General features: G+C 40.8%; 1 protein-coding gene across 2 annotated transcripts in view; it reads right to left on the bottom strand.

Moving 5' to 3' along the window:
• Positions 1 to 24,630, bottom strand: part of LOC140998350 (sodium-coupled neutral amino acid transporter 3-like) — a 42,642-nt gene extending 18,012 nt beyond the window's left edge. Inside the window, exons 1-5 of one of the 2 annotated variants that reach the window (XM_073468616.1) lie at positions 24,544 to 24,630; positions 5,882 to 6,132; positions 4,190 to 4,222; positions 3,918 to 4,011; positions 2,671 to 2,786 (exon numbers count right to left, since the gene is read on the bottom strand). In XM_073468616.1, coding sequence (XP_073324717.1) covers positions 2,671 to 2,786; positions 3,918 to 4,011; positions 4,190 to 4,222; positions 5,882 to 6,018 — 380 coding nt within the window. In that variant the 5' untranslated portion in view covers positions 6,019 to 6,132; positions 24,544 to 24,630. The remainder of the gene's footprint in view (positions 1 to 2,670; positions 2,787 to 3,917; positions 4,012 to 4,189; positions 4,223 to 5,881; positions 6,133 to 24,543) is intronic. The other variant, XM_073468617.1, reaches the window with a different exon arrangement.
• Between the last annotated feature and the right edge of the window lie 624 nt (positions 24,631 to 25,254).

The raw sequence follows: 25,254 nt of genomic DNA, 5'->3' as shown, positions 1-25,254 counted from the left end.
AAGTAGACTAATCAGCTAGAGCTCACTTCAGCTCCTGCCTAGTCAAGTGTCAAATACACTGGCGTTTGGGTTCAGCAAGTACAGACAGCAGACAGCTCGAAAAACCACAGTCACACAACTCAGCTCAAATTAAGAAGCTTTCTCAAACACGAGGCAAAATCCTACAGACATGACTGCCTCGGAAAAGAGCTAAAAACCTTCCTTGAATAATATCCAAGGGTGGTGGTAGCTGTCTAACACTATCTAACTTGACATTTCTCCCATATGAATGCTGATGTGACTATGTTATTACTTTGCGGTTTGCTCAAAAATAAACAGGCTGCCTCCGCTAGTTATTCACCACAGCTACAAATCCTCCTAAAAGAGACTTACACAAACATCCAAAACATTGTTCCACCTCTCACTGGAGCTCTGCGTTGTATTTTTATTCAAGGACGCTTACTGTAGTTAAATAAACGGCACTGCCTCGATTTTCTAAGAAATGTAACGCTGGGGAGCTTACAGCAGTGTCCATTTAGCTTTCACAGAAAAACACTTAGCTCAGCCAGCTTCATCACCTTACAATCTAGCATCGTCAGGAAGAGGTGTCAGAACAGCACGAGGAAGACAAGGAGGTGAAAGTGTCGATGTCACCCTCTAGAAACACCAACATGAGTTATTTTTGAGACATGCAATGAAAAAGATCAACCCTACAACTGGAAAGCTCATGAAAAAGGGGAAGTTTAAAATGCAGTGGCACGTGATTGTAAATCAGTGACAGCACATCATTCCAATATTATGCCACCATTATGCTTGTACAGAATCCAGCCACCATAAATCAAATCTATGCCCACTAGCTGGAATTGTTGCGTGAGTAATATCCAGCAGACTGGACCTGCTCTCCCTGATGGCAGGAGATTCAGGCAGGATAAGTCTGAGACAGATTGGACGCTCAACTAAAGTGCTGATGATGAACAGCAACGACACACAGTGCAATTTAATGATGATGCCAGTGAAATGTTGACAATTTCCTGAAAGCAAGCTATTACTCAGTCTACAAGCTTTAAAGGATAAAGATTGAGATACCCTGTGCTTTTCTTGTTGTCAATAATACCAGACGAATCTGCGAGCTGTTTAATCGGGCCACCCTCCCATTCAGACAGATTTCACTGCTTCGTGGATTGTGACGGGACAATCACGACCATTTCTCTAATATGAGGCGGGTTTGATTCGATGACTGACAGAGGAGCATTACTGGTCCAAACTTGAAAAGTCACATATCACACACTGTGCTGCTCTGATTGGTTGTTTATTCAAATTCATCCAGCCTGCAGTTAAGTCAAGGCTCACAAAACTCTAATCAAACTGTTGAACTGCTGATAAAAACATAATCAAGATTCTCTTATTGTCTATTTCTTGCTTCAAATGTTTTATTGCTTGTTGCAACCAGAGCCCTTGAGGTGAGAAAGTCGCAACAACGGAAGTTCAAAAATGCAGATTGTCATGTGAATCACGGAGACTTCACAAAGTTCTAGTTCTGAGCAGGCTTTTTAAATGCATGAATACAGAAAGACAGAGGTACGTTGTTTAGCAGTTCGTAGTTAATACATTATTTATTGATTGATTGATTTACAGTACTGGGCTAAGAACCACGATCTGCCTTTGCTTTGAAAAAAAAATGGTCCACTGGAGTAAACGGAGATGACTCGACTCTCTTTACTAAAGGGCTCTGGGTGCAACATCGCACATGTTCGTCGGTCTGACGCCACTTGGAAATCAAACATGAACTGAGAGGTTCCAGCTTAATCTGCCTTCATGAATCAGTTTGTCGATGCCAGGCTACAGGTAAAAAACAACAATAAATTGATGCCACTAACAAGTACGGTCTAACACCTGATATAGCTTATTTTTCTTTGCCATAGAGGTCCATTATTGATCCATAAGAATGTAAAACCAATCAGTGAGGCTCACTGTTACACTGGGTGACATGTCTCTCTTATGATGGTGAACATGGTGAAAATATATTTTAATCCACTGTTGAAAACTGTCCCTAACAAATGCACTATTTGCGCCAATTTACTGAATTGTTTGCTAAAGAGAGATGAGACCTTGGTAAACCATGTCAGAGAAGGGCAACACAAGAAACAACGCCATAATATCTTTACTTCCACATTAAGTCATAAAAAGTGTTTTTACGTTGACTCGTTTCACTGAGTCGAGGTGAGAGAACTCACTGCAGCTTCTGGTGCATCTAAATCAGGCAGAAAAACATAAATGACGAGCCTGGAAGCTGCAGTTGACTGTGACGTCAATATCCTGACAGACAATGATGCTGCGGAGGCTTTAAAATGTTAAGCCCCTCATGTATATAGTACATACACCCACTGATTCAAGGCAGAGAATCAGCTGCACAGAAACAACGCGGTTATTTTCTGCATCTGTTTTTGCTGTGATTACACTCATTTATAGCTCAAGTAAATGATTTCCAGTCTTCTATTGATCTGAGCCTTGATTTATCAGACAAATGTGCCCTATGTCATCGGCTTTTGCGTCATAAACAGGGACTGTTGCCTGGTAAATACAAGACAATTACAATATAATTAGGTGCTATTTATACGTGACGCAGCCCTCCACTGGATGAGCGTTACAGTGTTACATATTCAGTGTATCAAATGCATATAAATAACTTACAAAAAGAGGACGACCCCTGTGTTGGCCATGGCGTAGGCCAGTCCAAGGATTCCACTTCCCATGATTGCATTGCCGAGGTTGAAGACGGACATCCCAAACGAGGTTTTCCCCTCAAACTATGACCGATACGAGAAGGAGGAGAGAAATAAACATGTCAGATCATCAAACAGTGCTTTCAAGTACTGAATATGCGCGGTATATGATATCACTGACCACGTTTACATGCTCAAAATTTTCCAGCTTTTGCTCTTATTCTGAAAAAGACAGTATTTCTATTAAGCTGTTTGCATTGGTAATAGAAATAAATATTTCCACTAATAGTCCTGTTTACATGCAGCTGTGCAAACTCCAATCGCCTTCCTGAAAGGACAGATTTGCAATATTTGTGCAGATCCAAAACCTGTTTACATCTAAGTCGTTCATGATGTTAGAAAGTAGCTGTGTTTCTCCTTTCAACCAGAAACACGGGCTTTTCTTTTGTGCATGCATTTCTACCCCAGCCTTGCAAATGGTTGGCTAGGCAAAGCATAGAGCTTACAATAAACAGGCAAGAGGCTGTGTGTCGCAAACTACAGGAAAAAAATAAATGAAAAACATATTCTGAATGGGTTGTATACACGTCCAAACAATGCTCCTAGAAAACGAATAATATTGGCATATCCCACATCTTAACTGGAAAATACTACGTTCGGAAAAAGTCCTAATTTAGTCTCACATAGCCAGACTTATCTTCACAGCACTGTGTCAGCGCAGGAGAAAGGTCTGGATGCACCAATCTTCAGTCTGGTATAGGTGTTTTCATGTTTTGTTTTGTTTTCTTGGTTTACAAGTGTGGGGGGGTGAGCCCTGGCATTAAAATGGTTGAATCCCCAAAAAAGAAAAGATAACAGCAGCCAGCTTGTTTAGGTTTGTGCCTTTAGCATCATTCTAACTTGCCAATTTTAGTGTGAAGGTTGCCAGCTTGGAGGTTGTTGTTGTTTCAAGTAGCGATGGGGATTTTTATAAAACAGGACACGCAGATAGCGAAGGGAAGGAGGGACTAGGTCCACAGTTACATACTTTATACCAAGAGTCTACATCTGGGAAATCAGACTAGTCCTGAGTTTGAATAACCAAACAGAATATGGTGTCTGGATTATGTATTTTAATTCAGAATACTGTCAAATTCAGAATATTAGCGTGTATAATATTAGTGTGCATGTGAATGTAGTCATTGAGAAAAGCCAGTGGGCTGTGTTTGAACTCACATCTGTAAAGCGTGTTGTTTTCTTGTCATCCACGCCTGATAAGAACTCCTGGCTCTCTGGGAGGTTGGCCTCCGTGTTCTCAGTTCTGTGGGCACTGAATAGAAATAAATAATGTCAAAGAACGAAAGGTAACACCACAATGAACAAAAACACTCAAGACTCATCACAAACTGTCATTTCTTTAATATAGCGCACTCTGTTTCAGAACAAGATGTGTCTCTGTGGATAACACAGTGAATCTGGAACACATTCTGTTATTATAACATACGTACCTATCATTCTGGGCACTATTGGGTACAGTTTCCCTACAAGCAGTGAAGAGAGAGGCCATCCATCATCCAACGAGAGCACAAAGTGGAAAAACAACACCCTCAGTCATAATACAATAAGGCAAATAATACAGTGCAGGGACCAGCTATAAATTATCATCAGCATCCCGGGAGAGACATTTTAATTAAGCCATCCATTACATAAAAAGAGGAGGAAAAAAAATATTGCTAGACAACCAGTGACATGATAATCAGGCATTTAGCTCAATCCATTATCCAGCACAGATTATTGTACAATGAGGGAGCATGTGGGAGGTAAGAGTCTTGCTCAAAGGCACATCATCAGGCAGTTAATGGACTTACAGTATTTGCTGTTACAGGGATTGTGCCCGAGGGCCTGAGGTTATGAGAGAGCCACTCTGGTAACAAGGCTCAACTGCTACCTCAGGCAGCAGAGTGACATAATCAGTCTCACCACAAAACACACAATTAGGTTCGATTTTCTCATCTCTCCTTGATGTATTTTGAGCATTTAGGCCTTGTGTCAAAACAAAGCACCCAAAACAAATACAGTACACCAGATATTTCCTCAATAAATGAGGGTCATATCAAACCTACTCAGCTAGGCGAACCCAAGACACTCGGTTACATTGGTGGCAGCAGTGTTGCCTATCTGCAGGACACTGTTAGATCACACCAAGACACGTCGCACCAGCACCAGTGTCACCAGTTCACCAGCAAAACCAGTTTTCCTACAGTACGTTGCGCCTGGTGGGCGCTGCTTTCCTGCCACATTGTTTTGCCCACAAACACCTATTCCAAGGCATTTATGAAGCAACCAAACCTGTGGCAACGAGTCTCTGTGTGATCAGGGTCATAGTGTTTTTTCTCAAGCGTGTTTTTGATAATTTGGCTTTTCTTAGCTCACTAAAGCTAGCTGTCTAATTCGGTTTTAAGCTTTAGAGGCAGAACATAAGTGCAAAGCCTTTTAAATGTATATTGGACGCTCGTTCTTCCTGCTCCCTTCGCTGTTGACGGAAGCCAGAGTTTTCTCAGTTGGAGGTGGTTGTTGGGTACAGTGGGAAGCGGGCAGTGACTACAGTGGTAAGCTGGTGAGGATTCTCACTACTCACTTGAGCAGTCTGCTTTTCAGCTATGGGACAGCCCTCCTGATACAGCCAAAAACTCCAATCTTACAGCAACTTTGAGGCGGCACTCCATCTCAAAACACGATGTTTTACTGTGGACATCGCCATTTGCCAATTGGATACACATCGCCAAACCCTACTAGCTGATGTATATGAAATTACAGCTTAATATAGTACATCATACTGTATCTTTCTTCTAAAAGTGAGTCTGGTCCTTCTCGTGTTGAATAAGACGGGTACAGAAACAGGCACAGGCGACACACGACACCTATTTCACTTGATGTTTTCTTAACACACAGTGTGTAATTTGATGCGATGCGTGAGAAAGACATGTAAGATCTTCAGTAAGTGGCAAGTTAAGACGACAAGTAAAAGCAAGAGGACAGTAAATCAGATCACCTAGCTTAAATAGAGGCAGCCGGCCTGTAGTAGAGGACGGGATGCTCAAATGAAAGAGATTCTCAGAGTGACATTTGTGAGCTGTGATGAATTAGAAAGGTATTACTGATTGATCAACACAGACCGTGTTCAGTAGGATTATACTCACTTATCAGCGTCCCCTGCAGGCGGTGTTTTGGCCGATGCTGTGATCTCCTCCCCGGGCTCATGGCCTTTCCCATTAGGAATAGCATTCAACTCAGCAGGGGCAGTTTCCACAGTGTCGGCTGGTTTATCCTCACTCATATCTGCTCTGGTGCCTTGGTGTGTCTGTAACGATCAGTCTGTTGAAGTGTGTAAATGTTTGAGGCTGTCAGTGTTTGTACTCTGAGAGTGAAGTTTTTATTTTCCCCCTGGGATCTGTGGAAGAAAAGATATGAACAAATTAGCATAATATTTCACAATTCTTTGTTTATAAAGTCACTGGGAAGCCTGTTGCCCATTTTTTAATGCTTTTCCCAGACAGTGCAGGTACAAGATAGGAATGTATAAGAGCAATCACACTTTTGTTTCATGTCTCAATTAATGATATCTGTATTTTTAAGGAGGTTATGTTTTCACCCTTGTCCGTTTGTTTGTTGGTTGGTTTGACAGCTGGATTACACAAAAATGACTGAATGGATTTCCACAAAACTTGGATGGAGAACGGGTCTAAGTCCAGAACAGACCCCTTTAAGTTTCGGTGCGGATCTGGATAAAGGGACGGATCCAGGATTTTTTCTCTTACTTTCTTTATCATTGCAAATAAGGGTTTCAACATTTTTGTACATTTCTCAGGGAATAATTCATGGATTTCAATAGAAAAAATCAGGCATATTTAGGTGGCTGGTATCTATAAGTGAATACAATGCGATGCGGATCCAAGTAAGTAAGTAATTAGGCTTGATTCAGTTCGAGTGGACTGTTGGGCCTTGGTGGAAGTACGAGCTCTACTCAGTGCCATTCTAGTTTACAACTGATATGACATCTTTGCTATTACAGAGACAGGAATGTACCAAGAACTACTGTTGGGTACCATTGCTGAATTCCAGTTAAAATGTGAACGGCGCCTGACTCTACTAGAAATGCTTTAATTCCTAGTTTACAACAACAAGAGACACGTGGGAAGATAAAAGAGGCCACCATGAGGGCATTCAAGTGAATCTGTATCTTCCTGAAGGCCCCACAGGGACGTGACTGAACTCCAAATCACTTGATGAATGCTGACAAGACAGGATGGCAACAGAGATGTCAAAATGGAGAGATAAAACAAAATTCCTTGCACACCTATAAAAGTAATGAAGCGACTAAATTACATTTCAAATACGCCACAATGATTTGGGGATTCAGATTAAAATACTGTGTCATTCGTTTGTGAAACCCTGATACTGTTACTTTAAAGTCAGAGTGACTGTGCGACTAACAAACATTTTCACTTGTAACCTAAAGGAGAAACACCGACTGCTACTATGAAAGTCAAAGAATAGAGTTGACAGTAAATGGATGTTTTGGCAAATCCCATGAATAATTGACACATCAACTGACAGGTCTACGCTCAGAGGAAGCAGAGCTTTGAGTTAACTGTGACACACTGGGCTTTAATTCAGCCCTCTATTTCCTGCGGTGTCTTAGCTGCCCAGCTGGCTTGAGGGGCCCAGAAAGGCCCCTGTGCCATGTATCTCCTGGATGCTGTTGACCAAAGCCCCCTATCTGGCTGGTCCTGAATGATCTCCTTTTCTCTGATGCATAAACAGCACTGGAGGCTATAATGGAGAGCGCGTTGGGGGCCATAGAGGAGGAACTCACACAAACGGTTGAAACCCCCAGCATTGAGATAAATAGAGAAGAACCAGCTAGGACCAGCCACGAACCAGTTCTAGCCGTCTTTGTGCCCCCATTTTTCTGCTTGTCACTTTTCTCTCGGTTTCCTCTTTTATTGAGGAGGGTTCAACATCGCAACAATGCTCAGGATTTTCTCTACTACCATTCCTGGCAACCACTCAGCTGTCCTTTTTCCCTCGGGCTTCTTCCGCTCCACAACCCTGCCCTTTTAAAATGTAGCTTTTTGTAAAATTATTTTAACACATCAAACGCGGCGTGAGGTGAATAAACCCTGGACTTCATCGAGCAGCCCTCTGAACCTGTCTGACCAACCACGCTGCTGCGAGCTTCGCTGCACAGCCAGGCCTCTCGGTGTCTCTAGCTAAAGCCAGGCAACGTGGTTGGGCAGCAAAGCACAGAGGCACAATGGCACATGTTGTGCGGTTTCCTGGGAACGGGTTGGAGAACAGTGGTACTATTGTGCCAGGCATCATTATACTGCCGGGGCCCCCTTGGCTGTAGTTCGCCAGGCCACTCGAGAGGCTGAAAAGGTATTTCACTGGGCTCTAATTGAAAAGACGCCACCTTGAATTCAGCAAATGCCAGTATCCTGTATTCATGCACAGTTGTAGCAGAGTTGCTGACGACAGCAATGGCAGAGGCAGGGCCCCTCTCGTGGGACAAATCACTGCACAGAACCACACTGTCACTCAGATAGTCTACAAATCACAAGGAGGCTGGGGGGAGCCATTCAAGGACAATACACGATGGGCTGTCCGGCTCCAAGGGTGCGTTGTGGCCCCTACAATCATTATGTTCAATAACAAGGGCAATACATAACATCCTTGGAAATAGTTGAGTGAAAGCACATTCATTCAGTCTGAAGCTCTTATTTTTAGAAAGCTTGTTCTCCAGTCCTCCTCAAGTTTGAAGCAAATGAAGGTGAGACGGAGGTAGCTGAAACTCTGTGGGGGAAATGCTCCTACTTTAAAAGTAGGACAAGGTTTTGGCAGCAGAAATACTTATTCTGATATCAGGTGTTATGTGCTAAAAAAAAAAAGATATTTGCACTGAAATAATAGAGATTCAGTGGAAGATCTGAATGCTGTTGACAAGGATCAAGTATCATATAGGACAAATTCTGTATGAAATTATCTAATGGAGACCTTTTAGCATTTTCAACTTCCCTAACATGCATGTTTATTTGAGTAATAATACTGTCCATACATTTACATAAAGTCAAACTAAATAATTGGCCAAAATCTTAATACCACTATCAAATTTGTTAAGTGACGAGCCACCCCCGACAATTACAACCCCGAAATGAAAGAAAATGAGAACGAGCACAAACACAATTGAGTTCAGCCCCCCGGGCCTGAACGCCAGTTACCATAGCACCATTGTGGTATGAAACAGAGGAAGAGTTGTGTGTCTGTAAGGAACTGCTCAGCAAAACTGAAATGCTCTGTAGTCTGTAGACACGATGTCATCCGAAAACACATTGCAGCTATCTGCATTAACAGTTAGTTTACCCTGACTTCAAAACGTCTTCCTGCCAAAAGAAAAACATTGTAATGGGGGCAGACTTTCACTTTTCAAAAGCATCCATGTGACTGAAGAACAACAACAATTTGTGAGATATACAAATGAATAATGTAGGTTTATTTGAGTTTACATTCTCATTAGTATCCCATAACATTGTTGACCTTATGATGGTTTTAATCTTATTCTGGATATTACGTTAAAGGAACATGAGAAAGTGCAGGATGGACAGTTTTATACTTTAATAAGGTCATTCAGCCAAATATTTATGTTTAGGAAGAATTGCTAATCATTCGTATGATAAAGAAAAAGAAAATTGGGATGAATGATACATTTTGGGACTTGTGCTATTTATATTTATAATTCAATGTTTGGCTTAATGCCTCTTTAAAGAAATGCAATTTTGTCTCTCTTCTGTATGTACTTGATTAGGGGCGCATGACATATATCTGGCCGACATTTGGAAATTCATATTATTGGGTATTTATCGGTATCTATGAAATTTCTAGATTCAGTAATATGAAGCAAAACATGTTTTATTGGCTTAACAAGCACAACATTTACAAATGTATTAAAAGTTGGTAAATCCCCCAACAGACAGAGAAGAAGAAGAAGAAGAAGAAGAAGAAGAAATATTATTTTGCATTATGCAACTCTTGCTCACTACATCGATCTTACCCTGAGGTGTGCATAAACTACAAACCTTATTTTTAAAATACAAAAATGTGAAATTATTATGATCAATTATCTGTGATCGTATCAGCGGAAAAAAATCTATATTGTGCAATCCATACTTCATTATTAATTCAATTATCTGTTTTTGTTTGATATGTTTATGTGGCTATAGTGTGTGACTGTTTGTGAGGTGAACCCCTAGAAGACAGGGCAGTGCTTGTGCTGGTTCCTCATACAGAAAGAGAAACCTGGTTATTCATTGATCATCTTTCCTGGAGCTGTGTTGATTTCTCATCATCTCAGTCAGTGTGTTCTCTACCAACAAAGAACACTCAATATAACTTGGATAAGTTGGTATTAACATGCCACAGTATCCCATGTTTCTATCAGGGTACTCCAGGTCGCATATCCTGGTTTCTAAAAGCTGTGATAAGCGCTCATCTAGGTTTCTGAAACCAGGGTATGATGTTTACATGTGCAACACATAACCAGGCTGACAGGGTGATAATCAGTCTTCTTCTACAGCCTGATTGTCTCAGTGGTGCCATCTGTTACTGATAAAATAAGTCCAATAAACCACATTTCTTAGAAGCACAGTTTTATAAAGCCTTAGAACAAAAAAAATAAAATAGTAGTTTTATAGAAGAGAAAAGAAGAATAAACAGCAGAACTAGATGGAAAAAAAACACCATTGGAAATCCAATGTTTCCCTATTGATAATCAAACTTCCAAAGACCTATGCAAGAGTTAAAGCTACATTGTGATGCTTTTGGTGGGAGTAAATGAGTCTTTTCACAGCAACAGCAGAGGCTATGTTTGTTCAAGCCCTCGTCCAAAACATCACCTCAGTTTGCCAACACACAGCGAGTGCATGCGCCCCACTTCGCTGGCTCTGACGTCAGCGACTCTGCAGAGAAACGTCATTCCACAAGGAGGCAAATGGAGCCAGGCACTTCCACTGATTGTTATTCCTCAACTGATACCTGAACCAAACAACACTGTGCATGCTGATTCATCCTCACTTATTGCTATGCATGTGTGCATCTGCGTTTGTAGTTCGTTCTGTGAATAATTAAATGTGTGGCTTTGTGTGCGCGTGTGTGTGTGTGTGCAGTTTATGCAATGAGTAATCTCAAAGTGTAACACTGCGTCCTCCGTCACTACTTGATGACATTCTCATGCCTCTCTGGCCACATAAGCTTTCTTAATTGAGTGTCGACTGTAATTTCTCTTAATCTGTTGCAGTGCTTGTGGACAATCATGACTGTTTTTCACTCTTTTTTCCTCACACCCAGCTCTGTGGATGCAGCAAAAGCAGAGCTACAATGTTTTAAATGCCATTAAGAAGCCGTCATAACCTTCCTCTACAGCATCATCACGTATGCAGGTCATTTGAAAGACAGCAATAGTGATAGCGTGTAGGAACTATTTTAATACATCCATGAGAAGGAAGCGTGTATCTACTCATGGACGAGAGACTCGTGACAGCTCAGGAGGTAAACATTAATAGCGCCGTCCTCAGCTGAGCTGTAAGGTGAGTAAGTTTAGTTAGCTTATTTAGTCCATGAATAGATGCACACTTCCTTCTTCGCAGTGCTACAATTGGTGGGTGTAGTTCAATAGAAAGAAAAAAGTTCCAACAGTGAACTAGAGACAAAGGTCTGTGGATTATCTCTGCCTGACTGTCTCTGTCTCTGTGGAGTTACTGGGTCATGATTTCATTTTTTGAGCAATGCAAGTCCAGTACCATCTAGTTCAATCATATCTGAGAGAAGGCACACATGTCTGTGGCCGATATCTCCAAAACCTGGACACTCACACCATAACAATCTAGATGGTTAAACACGTAAGAGGAAAAAATATGTATTTTTGATTTGGGGGTGAACTGTCCCTTTAATAATCACTGGAAAAATGACAGACAGCATCTGAAGCAAATTCCCCATCCTCCCTTTATGTCCATGAACAGGAAGAGATTTTGTGCAGATTAACAGATTACACATGCCCACAATTTCACTGATGAGCAGCTAATAGATCTATCAGAGATCATTTTATTGTAAAACAGTGAGTTGAGACTTGTGACCTCTGACAGTCAGGGATGATCGAGTAGACCAGATTAGGACCCATCTCGCTCAGGCAGGAAATCAGGATCAAACAGCCCAGGTCGCTCCATCCATACACTCTTTCTCCTGTCTAAAAATAGCTGCAGAGGAGTGAATAGCCTGGTCGTAACCCAACGTCATGTCACACACAAAGCTGTGTTTAAGTGCTGCTGCTGCTGCGCGTGCCACTGATCACAGCAGCTGCTTGAAATAAGCAGGAAACACTCGGCAAACACATCCCAACAACCATCTGTCTGTATTCTGGTTCTTCACACAAGGGTGAACATGCACATAAATACACATGATGGCACACACACAAACACATATGCAGTGTAATTACAGGGAAACTTGCATGCTGTTGTTGAATGAATGACACCTCCCAAACAGCTACAGGCAGAAAATAAAGCTATCATCATTACCAAACTGTGTAACTGAGAGCGGTGTAGAACTAGGTTTGCAATATGTGAGCTCTATATGTGAGATGAAGTAGATGCGACTGTATTTCAGCAGCTGCATTTCTACAGCTATCAGCTATTTTTGACCTATGAGAAGGAGCTTGTGCTCGTAAACCTTTACTAAATTCTCGTAGAACATGATAAAGAATTCATCCAGCATTAGTACGTAATTGTACGCAGTTAAACAGATAATGCATTAGGAAACAATAAAGGATGTATCTGAGTTTCTGAGAGTCAAAATATGACATGTTCAGCATTAACAACAGGTTCACTATGTTCAGTCTGCTGAGTCAGTCTTTCAATTACAGAGCTGCAAAGTGGGAGGAATTATTTTGGACATCCAGGGTGCCTGAAATAAAAAGTGTTGTTATTTTCTGTGTAGAAAATGTTAGCATCCCTGCAGTCATCTCTTGATCCCAATGATAGTAGCTCACAGTGTGTCTAGCAAATCTTCAAAATGTCTCATATACTGTATGTATTTTTTATGCTCATCATTGTTTTATTTTATTTTATTTTATTGTGGTTGTATTGTTATTATCCTCTTGTCTTGGTGTCATGACTACCCCCTGCCAATATTTACCTTGTTCTACAGAATGTTTTATGTTTCAGTCATACTACATTTCTTTATTGTAGTGTTGTCTGTGTTTTTTGTGTTGGACATGCCACAAATAATTCATATGTTGAATGCACAGTATGTCATTTCTGCTGCTAGGGGTCTGTCAATCAAAAAGACAAGTAGTATGGGATCAAAGAAGTTGTTGTTGTCATGATTAAACGAACACCAGATGTAAATGTAATACCAAGGTGTAGAAATTCTCCATACAGGTAAAAGTCCAGCATTCAAAGCGACAGGCTACAAAATGGGCTGACAGGCTACCTTGAGTTAAATTACAGATTTTGTCTGGGTTTCAACACTGTTGGAAACATTTGGGATAATGTAAGTACACAATTCTGCAATATATAACAAAAGGTCCAGTTGTTTTTAGATATTTAAATGTGGAAATGTTACATATTATATGTTTCTGAAAAAGAAAATGTTAGCATTGTTAAAAAAATATCTGGTTTCCTGCAACAGCAAAGCATATTATTTTCCCTCCAGCTACAGCTCTAAATTGGGCCTCTGACTGACTTCTTCTCCACAGTAATGTAGTGTAGTATTTAGAGCCATTCACCGTCACAAATTGATGAAGATCTGACGGGTAGTTAAAATCACTAATCCTGTTTTTAATTTTGAGAAATACTGAAGATATAATTTAAGGCCCTGCAGAGCCACACAGGTATTTTTAATCATTCTCACTAATCAGACCTCATCTTGCGAGGAGCTATGATGGGAATTAGTGGAGGTGAGGTTACTGGACAACATGTACTAATAGGAATGATAGAGATGGGTCTCTGTGGCCTTGAGATCTAGGGCACCAACTATGCAGCGAATGGACCACACAAAGTCCGGCCGAGGACCTTTGCTGTATATCTTTACCCACCTCTCTCCCATTATTTCCATTCATACCTCTAATGTTGAAACATACATACCTGCTGCGTCAGAGTACAATAAAACTTAGGAGAATTTCATCATTAGACACTACTTGCCTTATGGGCCTCTCTGTCCTCAATTCCCTTTCCTTACAGTGTTTTCCTGCCATCTCTTCTCGCTCTCTCTCTCTGTGCTGTGATTAGCCAGCAGGGAGAATAACAGATTAACTTCTGACTGAGAGATTTGTATGTCAGCTTCTAAGATGCTCCTCGTCTCTCCAGGGTTCCTATAAGCTGCTGTGAGATGCCCACGTCAGAGGCTATAAAATGATGCAGGACGTGGTCTCTACTTGGCTGTGTATTTAAATAAACACCATTAGGTGGAAGGTATAATCTCACAGCAAGTCAAGTGTTTCATACAGAGTCTCTAATCGGGATTATTGTGTACGTTCAAAGCAGGGGAAAAAAAGATTGCAGTAATTTGTTCTCCAATCTTCTTTGATGATTCGGTAACCTACATTTCGTTACAGATGGATGCTGACGTGTGCAAGGACGGAATAGGAATGGAGAATTGCATGGCACACTGTCAAAGAAACAGTAATCTGATTTAACATCACAACACATAATTATGTCTGCTCTACATGCCTGATGATTTTAAGGAACGTCCAAATTATGCAAAGTTATAGGCAAGATCTCTTATCATACAGGATCAGTTATTTACTAAACTATTTATTACTGTCTTAGAGCCTCTGTCAGAAGTTGATGGTTAATTGAATCCTTAAATCCATTACAAAGTGAATAAAATGTAAGAAATAAGGTGTTAAAAGGTAACATTGATTAAAATTGTGTCTAAAATGTACCACTTAAAACAATGTTTGGTTGAGAAAGTTAGTGCTCCGCCTTTAAGGTTTTATTTTGATGCAGAGAGAAACAGGACCAGAGTTTAGTTGAGGGCATTGTGTCGCCAGGTGCTTGCTAATGGGGGAATGTTGGGTCCTTGTAAATTACAGACTATGGTCTAGACCTGTCCTAATTACAAAGTGACATGAAATAACTTTTGTTGTGAAGTGGCTCTATATAAATAAAATTGACTTTTATTTTCTTGCCATCGTTTTCACGACATGTGCTGAAGAAACAAAGAGAGAGGGCTAAAATATAACATAGTATGATGCCTGTACTGATGTAAATACACTATTAGACAACAATTATGATACATGAAGTGTGCTTGGTATAACTGAACTGGATTACCTTGGTGACATTTGTACCACCAAAGGCTGCATGGTCTTACATTTGGTTTCCTCCCCCACAGCCTGCTCTAATTAAACAGGCTTGTTGTTTGTGACATTTTCTTCAAGCCTAATGAAGCTTTTAGCACAAGTTCAAAGAGGAAGGCAACTGCCAGCCTATTTCTGCTTCACATTGAGGCTCCCCATCTCAACTATTTAATTACTTCAGTTCTGTGCACAGGGCTCCCTGTCATCTATCAGCCATCTTTGCCTATTTTGTCTCTCTCTGCTGTCATTGCTGTTTATGCCACTCCACCCCTCCACCACCAACACCAGCACAGTCAAGTCGCCCTTGGGGGATCTCTGCTTTGCCGCTATTTATAGGGCTCTATCCCTTTACATCTATATAATAGATAGGGTCGACGCAAAGTCTTTACCAAGTAAAGATTCTGAATTATGTTAACTTGTCTTTCCCGATTGCACCCATGTGATTAGCTGACCGTGACATCACACTGGGGAGCGGTTTAAAATAATTAACTCAGATGGTGCAATTTCATCATATCAGAAAGTTAGGGGAAACAGTGGGCGTCAAACACGTCTTTTAATCTTATAATGTTCTTAGTTTGATTCCAGCTGGTAACGTTTGCTACATGTCATACATATCCTTCTCTTTTTCCCCTTACTGCCTACTATCAACTGTCCAATTAGCAAAAGTTGGTGCAACCGAGAACAGCGCCTGACCCAATATCCAAAGCTATTTTTACTCTATTTTATCCCTTCACCAGTCTTTCCCTCTTCCCGCTGGGCATTGCATATCTATTTTCAACACACAAGGGCACAGATGATTAGCACAGTCAGGGAGAGAAGGGGAGAAATTTCCTTCCAAATTATATTTAGAAATTATCAAACATACTGTAGTTTTACACAGACTGACGCATTACACAACAAAATCTTATCCAGAACCTAATACTTTGTGTGACTTGTTGAGTTCTTGGCAGGTAGAAAAACTCTACTCTGATGGCAAAATCCACTCCAAGACCATACTTGTTTTCCACAATACCTCCTCTTCAATAACACATATCCCACATGTTGATTTTGGGTAGTCATGTAATTTGTATATTTTCTCCGTAAAACTAAAAATAGCCAAAAGTTTACTGTTTTGTCTCCTGGCCTGACTGGCGTGCTGTAGCACAAGGATGATGGTTGTCTGCACAATAAAATGAGGCTGGACAAGGAGAGAATGAGGTAGGATGCAATGTGTATTGTCTTTAGCGTCGTCTTTACTGTGACGCGCCTGAGTGGGCTAACCCAGCCTGGTGACTCACTGACAATGTGTTTTATTTATAGAATCGTACGAAACTATCTGTCACTTTGGCTCAACTCTAACACTGGACACCCCACAGACAAGAGGGGACAGTAAGGCAGCAGCGTAACCACACATAGAAGTTAAAAAAACTGGGCTTTAAGACAATGCAGGCAGCTACAAAGATGGTCTAGAGGACGGAGGTAAAGTCCTACGAGACAAAACAAAAGGGAAGCGGTAAGATGTAGGACTAAAGTAATCAATACCATATTAAGGGTCAGATTTATGTACATGAAAGTGCAGGGCGCTGAGCTTTGCTTAAATTTGTTCTTAGAATGTAATTAGCATCTCATTCAATAAATGAGACCAGGTCATTATAGTCACTAATTACACAGAAAGAGACTGGGGCTGTAACAATACAAGAGGAAATAAAAGACGATCGAATACCAGAGTAAAACACAACAAAAGCACACTGCAAATGTCTAACCAAAGGAATTAGATTGGTTTAGTACATTACCTAGTTCAGGTGCCATAAAACCAAAACTTCCTTTCCCCTGTCTGTTTGGTTCTATAAAATAGTGAAATATGATGAATTTATTATTACCGGTCTTTTACTTTCTATTTGTGCATGCCTTTATCTAATTGTAGTCCCTGTCACAATCCTCTGGAGATATTTCCGGGTCCTTGCAAATTGCGTGAAGGTTATTAAATCCAGTGAAATCAGTAATCAAGCAGACTTCCTCCTGTGATTTGCACAATTCTCTATCAAACACAACTGCATTCGCCTGAGACAATGTGCACGTAGTATAACACAGACACTTCCTCTGGTGCAGAGTGCGCCGATAAACAGCAACTAGAAGGCAAGGAAATTTAAGTCGCTTGTTGACTTAACTTGAGTGTTGTGGTCTGACTTCTGAGAAAACCTATAAGCAGGAATGTGCGCCCAAACAAAAAGAGACAGCCAATCAAAATTAAGAAAAAATATGCTGAATGTCATGTTGCTCTTAAGTTAATGAGCTGTTTCAAATATTTGACAGATTTTTGAGATTCTGTGCAGTACGATTTCTGTTTCGATGAAGCACTACGTATTTAGTTAAAATTATACACTTATTATGAATGAGATTTCAGCCTTGTGGCTTTTCTGGCTCACAAGCTGCCTTCATCACCTCTGTGCAGAACACACAAACACTGTGCTACGATGCCTAAAAGCCAAAACAGCAAATTAACTGTCACAAGCACAGTTTATGACGTATTTTACATGCAGTCTGCTGACCACTTGTACAACAGTCTAAGTGTTTTATTACAAGATGCCACACTGTGTTTTATCTACCTTTTTTTCAGCTGATAATTGATAATTACCTGCTTCTCATGGCTGATACTTATACAATAACCAATAATTTCACGTTTGCATTTTAAAAAGAAGTTCATGTAGTTTATGCACACCTGAGGGTAAGAGGAGCTAGGATGTAGTGAGCAAAGATGGATGATTTAATATTCCATATTCTTCTTTTTCTCTGTGTTTATTGATGTATTACAAATCGACTTTCAAGCATGACAAGCCACCTACCGTACTGTATCAGTCTGGCTTGATATTACCAGCTGTATTTATTGCCTAGAATTTCACAGATACCGATAAATAGCCAACAATATTAATTTCCAAATATTGAGCCAATAATTAATCGGTCAGATACATATATATCGTGCATCCCTATGAAAATGTTTTAACATTATTTACATTATTGCACCCCCTCAATTCATACACAAAAATCAGTAGAGATTACAAAAGAACATTGTGTGATTAATGACAATGTTGACATTAGTTGACATTAGAATGACATTGGTGACAATGTGATATTGTGTACATGTCATTTGCAGAAGGAAATCATGAAGGTAGAAGGAAAAGTCAGAGCCAGAAAAGGTGTATGGTTAAAGTTAGAGATTAATACATGTAACAATATACCTTTAACATATTTACTATATTCACGGAGGTACTGGCAGTATCATGAGAGAAACAGAAAGTGATGAGATACAGATGAATTAGTTTCTTTGCCCAATTGCATGATCAGATTAAATTCTTCTGCCCAAAGCAGAGAGTTACTGGGATGGATGTAACATCCTTGAACAAAGAGGAAATGCATTTTCACATGCCACATGTGTTACATTCATTTCATCTGAATGAACTAAATCAGGGTGATAAGTGCTGGCCTGGACAGTAACACAATGCTGGCATGGTAATGCCAAATCAAATCTGGCCTGTTCTCAGACTGCTGTCAAATACAGCACTGGAAAAAGTGAATGCCAGTACACTCACTGCCAGATGAAGTCATGGTGAGAGCAGACATGATTTGCACACTCTTCACATCAAGATGATTTAGGTATAGCTATATAAATGTAAACCAAAAATATCTGACAAACACACAGTGCTGCTGATACACTGCAGGTGATGATGTATTGATGGTAAATGATGTGTGCAAATATTAAAAAAAAAATCAGCTGGCCAACACGACTATTTTAGCTGCATACCACTTGTTTTTTCCTGGATGAACACAATAAATTCAGTCATATTTTAAATATCTTGCCAGCTACACAATGATACTAATGGAGACCAGGACTAGACTTTCACTGGTTAACACAATTATCTTGGAAGGAATTGAAAAACTTTATTTGGATTTTGGGTTATTGGAGAAAATAAGCTCTGTGGCAAACACAAGTTTATGATACTCACACGTTTTGTTCAGCAAGATTATCTCCACAGATGAACACCACTTTTATGATTTTTGAAGCCTAAATGAAATCGCCAGAAGTAAAAAGCTAACAAACTACACTGCAGTCGCATGACTTCAACGTCACCTGCACTAAGCATCTTACTATGCTATAGTATAAACACTTCACTTTCAATTGATCAATCTGATAACTGATGTCCAGGTTTTAGGACTCATTCCTGCGGCAGCTCTGTTGTGAAGAAACTATGATTGTTAGGGAAATGCTGAAGACAAAAATCAAAGTACAAAGAAAACTATTTTTTACTTAGTTAGAGAAAACGATGACAAGAACCCCCTCTGCCCATGTTTCATCTCACTTCCAGGCTGTTAATAATGCAAATCCAGTAAAATCAAGTTGACTTAGATGCCACATAGCCCTTATTCTGTACTATGTTTATACCAGGCTGTTAAATTACAGCAAATACTATCTAGGTATCAACTGGATCTAGGTTTAATAAGTATGGGGCTGCAACTAACAATTATTTTTCATTCAATCATTTTATCCATTTTCGCAGTTAATCAGAAAAAAAAAGTGGAAAAATACCTGTAACATTATCCTATAGCACAAGATGACATCATCAAATGTCTTGTTTTGTCAGACTAACACTTCATTTACTATAATGTAAGAGCAAGACAAGTAGCACATTTTCAGATTTGAATCATCACATTTGATCTTTGCTGCTCTACCTGTTTGCTGAGCAGCTCTTACTTGATGTAAAAGAGACAGGATTTGACTTTTTGTCTCCTCCAGTCAGCTGTGGCTCCTTCACACAATGAAGTAAAGGGACATAAAGGACAGCAGTGACTCAGTCAAGGGCACAGTCTCTATAAGGAAACCATATGCCTGCTGTACATTAGTTAGAACAATAGGTCAGAATTAGCTAACCACAGAGACAGACCTCCTTTACACCACACTGTTCAGTGGCAGCTCTGTCTTTCTCTCAATCATGTGCCTGCAAACAAAGTCCCATCCTCTTCTGGCATCTGCTACCCGTCTCCCTCCTGCTTCCTCCTCATCACATGGGAGGAGAGCGAAAGAAAAAGAGAGCTGAGAGTACAACTCGCGCAATGTGTGACCACCATGGTGGATGTTGCACTGCTGACACTGTCACATGCCGCAGCACCACGGAAGTCCAAATCCCCAATCCACTGACAGAGACCTCACAAGCACAGTGGGCAGCCACTGTGAGCAGATCAATGTGAGGCTTAAGTATCAAATCCCTTATAGAACTAAGAATGGTATAATAGGCCAACGATGGATAATGAGCAAAAATACAGCTCTAGCTGAGAGTCAAAGGTTTGTATTTAGACTTTGGGGTGTTCAAGGTGGCCCAATGGTAATCTGTCCTTTTGTCACAATTTTCAAAATCCACAATTCAATTTGATTTTCAATTTTTAAAAAATGTTCAGAGCTGACAGCTATGCCATTGTTCGACCATTGCATCTGGATTTGGAAAGGCAAACAGATCACAGGGCTCCAGACTACCTTTTCACAATGGTTGCATTTAGGTGCACCAGCCCATAATTCAGGTGCACCTAATAAAACATTTTAATGTCATTTTTTAACACGTTTTGTAAATTATTAGAAACAGAATGACGGTGCGAATACGTGTTTTTCTTCATCTGAATCACAGCACACGCAACAAGCAATTGCAATAACCTCAACCGTTTAAAAAACGAATAAATAACTACATTTTTGCCCACATGTGTGACCATGCAGTCACACCCTGGAGCCCTGGATCATTGGTTTTATGCACTGACAACTGTCGTAACATTTTCACATTCTTTTTATTTTCACGATTCAACAGTGCATGCACGTTTTTTTCAGCCAATATGAAGTTTCAATTACATTAGACAGCTGTTCCCATAAGACACGGATTCGAGACTCTTCTTAATCTATTCCTGATTAGTGGCCAGCACAGTGAGGGTCTAATCATTTTCTCCTACTTGGAGCTCCTCTAACCAATGGGCTGCCATTTATTTAAAGTGGTATTACCTTATCCAAGCAGCAAATCATCTATGATATCCCTTAATATGTCCTCACATACCAGAAGTCTTTCATAAACCAGTCTGCGCTTGGAAAAGAAACACTGTGATTTGTCTAAGCACAGGCAAATGAGCTTCCTTGCCCTCAGAGGGATGGATATACCTGCCCTTGACAAAATATCAGATTGAAACTCGGGCTTGGCGTCACAGAATTGCAATCACGATCCACGATCCAAACTGCGATCTTTGTCCTCTATTTTGATTTAATTTTTCAACTTCCCTTGGCAACAACTAGCTTGATACATAATGTCAAAGTTAAAAGTATGTGCTCTCAAAACACAGCATCATCAGGCACGTCCTACATCTTCTATCCCATCATATTAAATCATCTATTAAACTGACGAAATATAATTTTGACCTTGCAAACCCAACATCGCCTTTCATTAACCAGAGAGAGGAAAGAGTTAAGACAATACTTCTGTTTTCCTTCTCAAAGACCAAAATCAAATCTCTGTAAAACCTCAAAGCCACACAGGAGCTCATGTCCTTTCAGAGTTTAATACCGTCGACAAAGTCGCAGCAGGGTGTCCCTTTCTTCTCACAGCGAACTACATTGCACTCCACTACCCTCCTAAGAGTGAACAATACCTTCATGTTTTCTTTTCATTCCTACAGAGGCAAACCAATACTGCTGCAGGATGAGAAAGCACAGTATTTGACAAGGACACGGAGCTTTGATCAGATTTAATATTAACTTAGTAAACATCTGAGTCTGTGTCTCATCCAATGATGAAGAAAAGAAGAAACGGGAGAAAAAGCCACAAACGTTTCTCATCCATCTTGATTGAAAGAGAAGAAAAACTACTAAGTACACTAAATACTGCTGTCATAGCTTCTTTGCTGCTGGCTAGATGTGAAGGCTACAGACTGGAAAGAGACATGATTGTAATCGACGAGAACCATTTCTAGTTGTGAATGAGGGCCGTGAACTCTGTAGCAATGCACTCCTCACTCTCTATGACTTTTCATGTCAATAGATACATTTTGCAATCAACCCGAGAGGCAATGACTTTTAAATCACAATATCTTTTCAATCTACGCTACATGTACACAAATACAATCTGAAACACACAAGGCTTTAATCACACAGCAGATCAAAAGCTCAGCACGCCCGATGCAGGCTGAGGCCGGATCAGTCTGTTAGTGTTCACACTGTGATTTCATTCTGGGATGGGGCAGCAGCACATGGGCCCATGACACGCCAGAGCGAGGAGTCAGTCAATTATAACAGCAGAGGCCAAGCGGGCCACACAAGAGCTCTCCTCACGCCAGCTCTGGCTAGTCCAGTCCAGCAGTCACAATCTCACCTGCTGCCCACAGGCCTGTGAGATGACTCATCGTGGAGGAGAGAATGACTGGCAACTTTGCTAGCTGAAGGTGACTCCAGAAGTCATGCTGCTGTTAAGAGTTTTATCCAGTCAGGATGCTGGATATCTAAATACATCTGCTAAAACTCATGTTATGCGTGCAGGCTAGAGTCTGACCAATATCACATTTTTGGGGCCGATGCTGGTACCGATATGAGGGAGTGAAAAATTCAAATATCGGTGTATTTTTTTTTTCTTTTGCACTTGTCACAAAGACATGTAATGAAGGCAGAATGCTTTACAGCATGGCTCCAGGCTGAAACCATTTTGGTCGCACATGCACAAAAACAGTGCAACTAAATAATTTTTTATTGGTCGCACAGCTGCACCGAAGATTAAGCAGTTTATTCTTTTAACAATTGAGGTTATCGCCATTTCTTGTTTGGCTGTAACTTAAAAGAAGAGAAACATGTATTTGTACCCTTATTCCTGTTCACAATCATCGAGAAATTAAATTAAAATGTATTACTGGGTGTACCTACATAATGTGTTGTTGCTCCTAAAAGAAAAAGTTAGGCGCACCAGTGCAACCAGTGTAAAATATTAGTCTGGAGCCTTGTACAGTTTAGCAATAAACTTTATTGTCCAAAATGACATCGTGCACTGAAACAATTTCATAATCATGAGTAACAATAAGCATCTTTTTCTGCATTATAATCTGTTAAAAAAGATTTTATATCGCCACATATCTGACAATACCGATATATCTGGGATAGACCTACATCTTCTGCTAATATTGGTTAGTGCAATATATAGGTTGGGCTCTAATGCTAATTCCTTTACTTTACTTGAATATTTCCATTTTCTGCTACTTTCGACTTCCTCTCCACTACATTTATTTGATAAATGTATTTGATACATTTAGTTACTGGTTACTTTGCAGATTCAGATTATTCAGTGTTTATAGGTTATTAATTGTGACGTGTTACCAATCAGATATTACTGTGGACAGGACATTGTGTGAGAGGATGTTGCATCAGAGCCAAAGTACTGTAGCACATTTTTATATTAGTTTTCGACAATCTAACAGAAAAGTCACTGATACTGATAATTGGAAAATGCTGAATCGCAGGCCCGATAATCATCCAGGGTTGATAACCTGTCTACGTCTACTTAACAGTCAATCGTTGATCAGTCTCAGATTAATATAAATCACCATCAATCAAAACAGCCAACCCTACTTCGTTCCCTCTTCATCCAACTTCCAAAAAACTTGGGTAGTTACAACTGCAGCCCACTCAATGACCCAGTTTGAAAACCACTGATGTATATTATGATTTGAAAGTCAGACTTGGCTTCCCACCAAAATCCTGGGTATGTCCCTGCTCAGAGAGGCGAGATCACGAAACATGAAGACCAGATGGCACCTGTGGCCAAACTGTGACTCTTCATGGTGTCAGCCAGCTGTGGATGCTCCGCCAGCACGACTTAAAAAATGGGCAGACGATCCCCAAAAAAATGACGCTCTGAACTGTGAGATGCATTTGCAGGAGCCAAGGATGACTAAAACATGCATCACTGACACGCTGTTTCTCCAAGACGTGAGTGCCAGCAAAAGCAGGAATGAAAACCACACTTAGAAGCAGTGCTTCACAGGGTCATGGAGGAGCTTCCAAAAGGTCACTCCAATGCCCAAGTTTGATCCCTCTAAGCCACTTGGTCATCATGGTAGAGAGAGGCTGGGGTAACTGTTTTTAATCAGAGGTTTCTCTGTCATCATCCTCTGGGATACAGAGTAAACATTTATCTAGATTCTCTCTGATAAGCCCCGAGGAAGAAAAGCACTCACAAAGGAGCTCTGTGTCGTCCAAAGGAGGGCACTGGATCTGAACATGAGGAACAAGTGCAGCATGGTTGTCATGTCACCTCTCTCTCCGGCATATGTCTTGACTTTGACTTCACATTTAACTCCCGTCCTGTGGCCTCAGTGCAGGTTAGTGGTGCACATACATACAAATACGCACAAGTATTAAATACACTATAAGGACTAACACAACAAGGTTAAAGCGTAGTGTCAGCGCCTTACCAGAGAAGTACCAGCGTCCTCCTCCAACTCCAAATATCTCCACACGGATCTGCTGCTGCTGCCTCCGCTCGCTGCTCGGTGCTCGGCTCTGCCTCGACCCGTGCCGTGCCGTGCCGTGCGGTACCGTGTCGTCCTGCCTCTGGTCCCTCTGCGTCCGTCCGCCTTCAGTCCAGACAGACAGCAGTAATGTCATGTGTTTCCCACCACAGTGTCCTCGTAATAATCTCCTTAAAAGTGGGATGTGAAGAGTGTCCAGGTTCCGCCTACCGCGCGACCGCACGCACAGCGACGCCAATCAAATGTTTTGTTGTGCGTGCGCGCGGGGACACGAGAGCCCCCCCACCCCCCTCTCTATTTGGCACGCGCCTTTTCTTTTTTTTCCTTTTTTTTTTATCAATCAATCGTAAAGGATTGATATCATTCGCTGCTTTTATCGTGCTGGAGGTGTCGGCGGCGGGGCTGCGTTTCACGATTGTGGATTTATCGTCGTGCTTGTGCGCGCATCATGAGACAATGGAGACGGGGAATGACCGCGAGGACCACACACACACACACACACACACACACGCACGCACGCACACACACACACACGTACACACACTTCACGCATTTATTTCATCAACTCTAAAAATAAAAGTCAAGCGGGGTCTTGAAGGAAAATCGATGCAATTTGCAATGCATGTATGACACGCAACCATCACCAACGTACAC

Source organism: Pagrus major, chromosome 6, assembly GCF_040436345.1.
Source record: "Pagrus major chromosome 6, Pma_NU_1.0".
Classification (NCBI taxonomy): Eukaryota; Metazoa; Chordata; class Actinopteri; order Spariformes; family Sparidae; genus Pagrus; species Pagrus major.
This window is presented reverse-complemented; position numbering and strand designations above follow the sequence as displayed.